At 39.0% G+C, this 9,592-nt stretch overlaps 1 protein-coding gene across 1 annotated transcript; it reads left to right on the forward strand.

The window, feature by feature from the left end:
* Window positions 1–326: 326 nt before the first annotated feature.
* On the forward strand, window positions 327–3,425 carry uncx (UNC homeobox; the record flags this gene model as incomplete). The annotated part of the gene is made up of 3 exons (XM_083677034.1): window positions 327–585; window positions 1,067–1,242; window positions 2,391–3,425. 3 exons carry the CDS (start codon window positions 327–329, stop codon window positions 3,423–3,425), a joined length of 1,470 nt encoding a protein of 489 aa, XP_083533160.1.
* Window positions 3,426–9,592: the final 6,167 nt, after the last annotated feature.

The raw sequence follows: 9,592 nt of genomic DNA on the forward strand, positions 1-9,592 counted from the left end.
CCCGTGTAGTTGTGATGTAGTTCTTATCAAAGCCCTTCTGTCTTGTTGTGACAGCTCTGATATTGTTTATTGAGGTGGATGTCAGGTTTAATTAGCAATCGATATGGAAAGCGTTTGCGGACCACGTCTCTGACGTCACAGTCGATTACCGTTTCTCATTGGTCTCAAATTCCCAAAGCCTAGGCTAATTATTGGAAGGTTCATGTTGATAAAATACAGCTCATCCTTCCCTCCACATCATGTCCCCTCCTCACTGGCCACAGTCACTGCATGCTTTTTAAATTCACATCACCAGCCTCAAGACGTCGTTTCCTTTTGCCTGGGAGATGATGGACAGCAGGATACTGGATCCACCTCATGCCCAGTTCGGAGGCTCTCTCGGTGGGATGGTGGGCTTTCCGTACCATCTAAGCCACCATCATGTTTACGAATTAGCCGGTCATCAACTTCAATCTGCGGCCGCGGTTCCTTTTTCAATAGACGGATTACTTAATGGTTCCTGCACAGCTTCAGTGGTTAATTCGAACCCTCTCTTGTCTTCTGGCTGCGGTATGAATGGAGATAACCAGCAGTACAAACTGACAGGTAAGCAAAACGAAATACAGTACTTATCAAAAGGTTGGCTGTATATCAAAGACAAAACAAAGAATTGAAAGCAGCTAAAGATAACACATCCTTTCCATAAATCGCTCAGAGGCAATCCAAACCAAGAAACAAAGGACCAGTCTTCGTCTTTCAATTTGTGCAATTCATTTCAGTGTAAAGCGGTAGATACAGCTCCAAACGTTGAAACCCTTGTATTGTGACAGTGGGATAATATGCATAACAGCTGTCTTTTCAGTAGAAAACAAGCACTTGTCTGTTATTCATACTCGTGTAACTATTATTGTTATTATCATCAGCACCCTTATCATTAGGGTATTGATAGCCTATTAGGTTATCACCACTATCATTGTATTGCTTTTAACTGAAAATATTGAATGCATATCTGTATAGAGGACCAGATAATAAAGAATGTTTAACATAAGCCATTGGTAAATATCTGTTTTCTCTATTTCCATGCTAGATTCAGGAGACCCAGACAAGGATAGCCCTGGTTGTAAGAGACGACGAACTCGCACAAATTTCACTGGTTGGCAACTGGAAGAATTAGAAAAGGCTTTTAATGAGAGTCACTATCCTGATGTGTTCATGAGGGAGGCACTGGCTTTGAGATTGGACTTGATAGAATCGAGGGTTCAGGTAAATATCAATTTTCACTTTTTGCATTCTCTCTTGATTGTTTGCAATGTTTTAAATCTTCAAAAATGCGTATGTGGACAAAGATAATGTATACTGTAGGCCTTTCTCTTGTATTTTCTGACATTGTTAATTTCAGGCCTACAGCGCATTTCCGGTATATCTTAACTGTCTAGTAATTCTATTGTTTTGTGTTTTGTCCTCCAACTAAATCTCTCATTGCATAGTCCGATCATAAAGTCCTAATATGTAGATTTATGATCTATGATATGAAAACCTTAACTAAAAACATCAAAAGAATAGCCAATGTGTATTAAATATGATCCAACACAGCCAGGGATGGCGTGCAAGAAGAATATATGAAATCATGGGAAATATGAGAAGTGTCTGGACCACTGTCTTTAGGAAAAATGCCTGTATTAAATGTTACACTATATGGCAGGGTCACTTATTGTGCTCAACAGTCTGGCACATCGTTTTTATTAATATTCAATACCATGTGTATAACGTTAACAAGGTGTTTTCTCACTCAATGACTATAACAAAAGGAAAACATAATAACTGTGTGGCCTGCTTCCCCCAACGTCACACACATTTATATTTTCCACTTCAACTGTACACACACAATAACTTGAATAACATTGCTGTACACATTTGTACCATTTTTTCCACCATCAGTAAAATGTACAAGGGATTATTTGCCTATTTTGGTCATATGAAACTCATGATGACTAAAGCCTTAGATAATGATTGTGTGATGCACTATATAAAGCAAAAAAACATCAGAATTATTCTTAGTGGCTATTGTATATTTTATATAACAATATTATATTCTGAACAATGTATTATTGTGTAGTTGATTTAATTATTTAAAAAAAGAGTGCATAAACACAATGTTTTGAAACGTTGGACTATGTTCTAGGTCACAGATATTTCAAGGTTAATTCAAGGCTTAATCATTTCAACCCTGTTCAAATTTGGTATAAAATAATGCATTTACTTGCATTCGACCGTCATTGCATTTGACAACAAATTATTAGTTGTTTGTGCAATATTGGCTATGTAAGCTATACATTGAGATTCCAATTATATTTGAAGAGAGTGGGCAACATTATCATTGTCTTGACCATATGTTTTTCTCTAATATGCAGGTATGGTTCCAGAATCGCAGAGCTAAATGGAGGAAAAAAGAGAACACAAAGAAAGGTCCTGGGCGACCCGCTCACAACTCCCACCCAGCAACGTGCAGTGGAGAACCTATGGACGCGGATGAGATCGCCAGGAGAGAACTTGAGAGGATGGAGAAAAAGAAGAGAAAGCAGGAGCGAAGGCTGTTGAGGTCCCAGAATAAACTCATGTCGGGGGACCTATTTCACACCCCAGGATCAGACAGTGACAGCGGAGTGTCACAAGTAACGGACAGTGAGCAAAATGTACATTGCGACTCTGCAGGCCGACACCAAACCCAATCGAGCTGTGACCAAACACCACAAACACTCCAGAACCAAAGACACTTGAACCAAGACGCTGGCGGATCCGAGCTGGACTCGTCTGACAGCAGTCAACAGTCAAGCATGTGCGCCAACAGCAGAGCCTCCACTCTTCAGAAACTTAACCCCTTCAGCGTAGAGAGTCTTCTGTCGGACAGGCCAAGGCGCAAACCGAACGTAGATGGATTTTCTGCCTTACCCTCCTCGAGGCCTTTAATAGGGAAAGGACATTTCTTACTCTATCCCATCACACAGCCGCTCGGATTCATTGTTCCTCAAACGTATTTGAAGACAGCAGCACCAGGCTCTGATATTGATATTTCCACACTAAGAAGCCCAGAGCCTGACAACAGTTTCTCTGCAAATACAGGACATAAGAACAATAAGGAATCCAATAATCTACACAGCGACGTGGTATCTATCAAAGCGCAGGTCAACTTATCCGAGAAAAAGACGATTTCACCAAAAAGCAGCCCAGCCCAGGTTACTTTTTCCAGTAGCAACTGTAGTCAGTCTTCAGCAAGTTGTAGTGAAACATACTTTCAAGAGGAGGGCCCAGACCTCGTTGATTCAAAGTCTCTGCATTCAGACAAAAAAGAGCAATCGGTAAAAGACTACCCAGAGAGTTCCGAGTCTGTGACAACCAACTGTCCACCAGAAACAAAGACAGACTCTCAAGATGTCAATACGGAATAATTGTAGGCATATGGGGTGACCCGGAGAAATTAATAATATTGATAGCGTCAACCTCTTTCATTTGCCCAAAGCTTAATCAGAGATTATAACATCTTTGCATCTAAACTCTAGATGACATATCTGTGTGTGTGTGTGTGTGTGTGTGTGTGTGTGTGTGTGTGTGTGCGTGCGTGCGCGTGCGTGCGTGCGTGCGTGTGTGTGTACGTGTGGTTGTAGGCCTATAGCCCCTGTGTAACAAACTGTAAAAAGACATCAAAACCACAAAAATCCTCAAAGGCTGTACAAAGTATTATAATATTTATATATGTAAGGTTTTCATAAATAAATCGATTGTATACAAGAAACTCAAATCGTGTGAGACCTTAAATAGCCCATATAGTGGGTATAGGTACTTTCTCCTAAAATCTCATGTTGTATTTTGTGTATTGCCTTAACAAATTTATTCATCTATAAGCCCCACTGAAATGAGGTTACGAGCCGGAGGCGAATGGACCCGCTCGACTCCTGCAGAGTTTTGATATGAAAGTAATTATTTTCCCGGTGGCTACTGCAGGGATTCGGTTTATTTTAGCCCAAAGGGTTATAATACATTACCGATTTCTAGTGATATGAAATCACATAAACTTCCAAGAATAATAGAATTAGCATGAAAGGCTGGGGTGTCAAATTGAAATACGAAAATAATAGCCCCGGCAGCTGGGAGTGTGTTTGTGCATATTGGATAGAAGATGGGAATTCGTGGGGCGGAATTTTCATGAGCTTTTCACTTTGTCAGGGCCCTTGTAGCTGGCTATATTAAGATAGATGTTCGATGATATCCCTCATTGTTCTGTCGCTTACATTGATGTTTCTGTGTTATCAGCCTATTGATCATGCGTCGGCTGTAATAGGACGGGCGAAGCAAACGTGCCTATTTACAATAGCAGAACACATTTGTTCTAATAGGGTTGGCGGTCCCCAGGGATGCTGTGCAGGCTCTGGGACATCTGCGCCCTGGCTATATTAGCGATGTGGACCAGAGATCTAAAGTCGAGGTAAGAAAGGAGGAACATTCACACGGCACATACATCATTTTACAAGATACTGGCGAGCAAATGCCCCCAATAACACAAACATCTAAATCCTCCAAAATCAAAAACATTCATTCCAGTATGGTGTTGTCTTTATGGCCTTGTTAAATGTCCCCAAGCCATCTAACTCTATTTGGGTCTTGATTTGCAAATAAATTGAAAATAATCAGAAGGGCAGCTTTATGTCTGAGCCGGCGCAAATGAATTTTTGAGCCAGTGTCCCTTTCAAAATATTTACATAATTTCCACAGATGACTGCTGTTTGCTTTGAGGAAGCATTGACTTATTGGATGGGGGAGCAGGGGGTTATTCTCGGTAGCATAAGTGCCTATGAGGCAGGACCAACTGATAGGGAAATATAAAGTAACATAACAACAATGTAAAATAAGGAAATGGTCGAATCAAATATGACAATTTTATTTCATTAAAACAATATCAAAACGTATTGTTCTGAGTTCACTACAATCCCACATGCGTGTACCTTTTCAAAATCTCAATGTTCTCTTCTTATTTTGCCCAAGAATGAGCTTTATTTCGGTCATTGGTAAGACGTTTCTCAATGAGAGTTTTCTAAAGGTGTCCTTCAATATACTGCTGTTTTTGTACTCTTATTTGGAGCGTAGGCCTATGGTAGGGGGTGTTCATGTATTATTCATTAGTAGACTGAATAGGAGTATCGCTGGCTGCACACTGGTGGCCTTAAGGTGAAATTAGCGATTTGCTTAAGTAGTTAAGCTTTTTTTGCCTGAGAGCTGCACGCTGTATGATTCAAGACAAACTATCAATCGATATAGCACAGGCAGCCTCCAGGAGATGTGTCCTCCATGAATCATACTTTATGAATTCAATTTCTACCGGGAGAAATTTTCAATTTGAACGCCGGATCATTATGGGAGAGTGTAAATTGTTTTTGCTCTATTATGCATCGGACGCCATCATTTTTCTTTCTAATTACGGAGGTGTCAGGTCGGGCTGTCATGCAGGCGCTGATTTTCAATTTAACTGATCATCATGCATTCATTTCCCATTTGATAAATCTGCTATCTCGACGCCTCTCCATGTCTGGAATGCTAAAAGAGAGACACAGACTGGCAAAGTAATAGGGGCGTATATGCAGCAATAAGTGCAGATCAGGCAGCTAATTTAGCACCTCCTGATATCCATTTCCATTTCTCATTTTCAACTCTCAAAGGAGAGAAAAGCAGCCCAAAGGCAGCAAGCTCGTATTCACCATCAGAGAAAAAAGGCTACGAAAATGCTTGTTTTCAACGACACATTTTCCAAATTAGGATATCAAGCTTAATTAATGCTAATTGAGTTTCTCAATACGAGTTATTTTTATTTAATAGAAACAAATTTGCGCAATTAATTATGAGCGTGATATCAAGAGCCTCATTTGCAACATTTTCTCTCCCCTACCCTCTCAGCTTTGAGTAAATTAACTTATTTTTTCATTTAGTATTTTATGCAAACTAAGGAGTGATCCAAATCCCAATAAGGGTTCGTACAATATAGGCTAACTATTATTTCATTGACGAACATAGACTGTTTCACTACGAAGTTGACTTAACGTAAATGGCATAGCCCAAAGCCATACAATCTATAATTGATAAGATCATCAGCACATATGACTCCCAACAAGGCATTACTTAAGTGCTAGGTTGGTTGGGCCTAGACTATTTTTGTCAACTTGAAATAAGACCGTTTCCATTCGTGTTGCAATGAAAATATTGTCTCATCATTGATTTGCTACAGTATCACTAATTGAAGCTGCCAAGCCTGATTAACACATGTATCAACCTCCTGTTAATTGGTTTGGTATAGACCAGGGAAGCTCTTATTAAACGCCCTTCCTAGCCTATGTATGCCTATTTTCAAAGATCATGTTTTCGGAAAGCAACCATAAAGCCTCTGGGATTATATTTTGAAATATGGTTTTGAGTTTCGAAATGGTTCTCATATTTTGCCTTATAGGTTCGCTACCAACTATTATCACTTGAATGATCTGCTTAGAAATACTTTATTCCAGTTCCTCGAAATGAGCGCGCATGTATTAGAGCGACTACAAGGTATCTAATGAATTCAAGTTTAAGTCATAGGCTACACAAGAACAGATCAAATTACAGATGGGCGTAATAGGCTACATTTTGTATATATCCAAACTATTACAGCAACCCGATAGGTCTAGATATAAACGACATAGGATTCCATGTGACTTAAAATCAATTTAGGGATTGACCGTAAAACAATGCACATGCCAATGATAATCCTATCCCACGTTTGCACGGGCAAGATAAGAGCGATTAAGTCCACCGGTGCATTAATAAGCATGCGATGTAATATAATCCCCAAAAAGCATGGCGGAGTTGCTGCAGGACAGGAGCCAAATGTCAAGTATCATTCGAAGCGATTATGTGAAAGATCCAAGTGCCAGTGTTTCTCTTTGGGTAGGCTACAGGGCAGTCCATTCTCTATCACCCTCTTTGAATCAAGTTCAGTTGGATGTTGACAACTGCACAAAGTATAAATTAACGTTGTTTTCTGCAAGAGTGCGATAGGTGGGATATACATGCATTGACATCATAGGCCCCTATGGCCCAGAACATTAGTGGCAGTGGTAAAGTTATAGACCAAGCCATATTGTATAGAATGTTGATAACGTGTGATGAAATATGTTTGAAAGATGAGGATGCTCATGTCTATTGTGTAATACCTAATTGGGCACCTTCTAACAATTAGCCCAATTATCTCATCATCTCAACGGTCGCTTGTCGGAGTGAAGTAATTAGTGAAGTTAAATAAGTAAACTACATCAAACATGATTTGATGTGATTTGAGCAAGTCCATGACAGCTTCTGTTGTGGGAATAAGCCTATTCAAATGACCGATTCAAATATACCCAAAACGCAATTCAGCAAATGACAAGCAGCCTGTCATAGAAGTTCTCTCTTAATTCCAGAGCAAGTGTTTACATTGTATGCATTTATACTGGATTATTTCGACCTAGAATAAATCAACATCATAAACATGACCCAAAAATTAACACCAACTCCCTTGGTCATTGTGGTTATTAAATATCTAACAGCCTGTGACTGCAGCCCTGCTTTTCTCAGCTAATTATCACCTTGTGAAAAGTGTTTCATTATGCTCTTTCATTTAAAACACTACTGAATTCTGGCCAAGTTGCTAATAAGAGGTCTTCCACAGATATGTGATTAATGGTATCTACAGTACACTAAAACAACAAAGTCAGTAGCAGCATTATCTAGCCTATATATATATATATATATATATATATATATATATATATATATATATATATATATATATATATATACACACACACAGTAAGTACATTAACACTTTCAGCCAATGTGTGGTATGGATGAGGTACAGCCTCACTGCTCCATATGTTCCAGATGTGATGCTTTAAAAGGGTTAACACTAACCCTAATATTAATCAATATGTCTACAGTACCAAATAACACTGTGCACTATGTATTCTAAATTCACTTGAACTAAAACAGCCCTAAAAAAGCCCTTTATCGCCAAAGGATCCCATCCCATGATTTGTTAATAAAAAGTGCTTTCGATAATTGTATGGAGATACATTACTAACCATATCCCCTCAGATGTGCACCATCCACCTGGGGTGATACTTGCATGAGAACAGATTTCAAGCGAGGGGATATTCAGATGGCTTACAGGCTTTAGCTCGCCCCCACCACTACCACATATTTTTCACCTGTGTTGATATGCCACAATGAGGACTTACCACTTGGTGGTGATTTGTAGAAAAGGAATGGTGTAAACAGGCATTTTCCCTCCCCGACTTCCCAGGGAATATGTGCCCTAGAGGTTAATGAAGTGTGAAGTGTGAAAACTTCCTGAGATGGGATGAGTTAAACAGTGTCCTCAGATGTTAGGCAACACTGTCTAAATCTATTTGTGAATGTCAACTCTGTATATGCCTCAAATCAGACGTTTTCAAAGACAAACAGGCCTTTAGACCATCTGTTAGCTCTGTTCAAAGTAGGGCCTCTTGTCTTTTTCCTTCGGTGTTCCAGCTAATCATGAACTATACAAGAAAAGAAAAGTTAAATAAATACATTAATATAATCAAAGATTTGGGGATATGTGGGGATATGGTTTCTCATTGGATTTTAACTTCATGGCCATTCCAATGTAACACATTTACAGTTTTTTTCACTCGAGTTTTCTATCTGAAATTGTACAGGGATCATCACCTTCAATTCCACAGTGGCCATTAATGTAGGGTGTGTTGGAGGTTAGGATCTGCTAGAGGATTTGATAGGAGGACTGTTTTCATTGATTTGGGTCAAGCCAAACATAGCAGGACTGGAGAGAAACTGCCATGGGGTGTAGTTAACCCAAGGATAATTAGTTATTATTTCAGCCCAAACTGCATTAACCTTTTTCCATTTCATACAGGGATCACTCCTGATCACACAATCAGGCTGTCGCCCCATCCTCCAACAGAAGTTAGGTATAAATATCATCACTCATAAAGTACCTTCAATACCTGTTATGCTAGATTTTATTACGCTAGAAAGTATTTTCTTGATCTTCAGCCATACCTTTTCATCCATGAATATAACTTTACATATGTCATCCAATGTGGTATATTCAAATAATCTTTACTCTAGATTTGAAAGACAGAAAAACATTGGACAGGATAAACACATACTGGGTGTATATCCCTAAACATCATAGCAACAGGATGTATGGAATAGCATGTGGAAAAGAGGAAAATATGTGTGAATACATCAATCTTCCCAATTGTGATGATTTTGTCAATGTTAAAACAATAACTTCACCAATATGTTATTATCAATATGTCTGAATGCAAAAATCATAGACAAATGTAACAAGGTTAGTTACTGTAAAACACTGTAAAACACAATATCAAACAAAAATATTTAGTACCGCTAAGTTACAATGGTGTTTATGAGAACGGTATTTATGCGACTACATGCGACTTGAGAAATAATGACATTTTAAAAGCATCCCTCACAATCCTCACTATACACTGACAGGTGCTAGAGACCTTGGTTTCAGCCTACAGGAGTCTTGACT

Source organism: Argentina silus, assembly GCF_951799395.1.
Source record: "Argentina silus genome assembly, chromosome: 9".
Classification (NCBI taxonomy): Eukaryota; Metazoa; Chordata; class Actinopteri; order Argentiniformes; family Argentinidae; genus Argentina; species Argentina silus.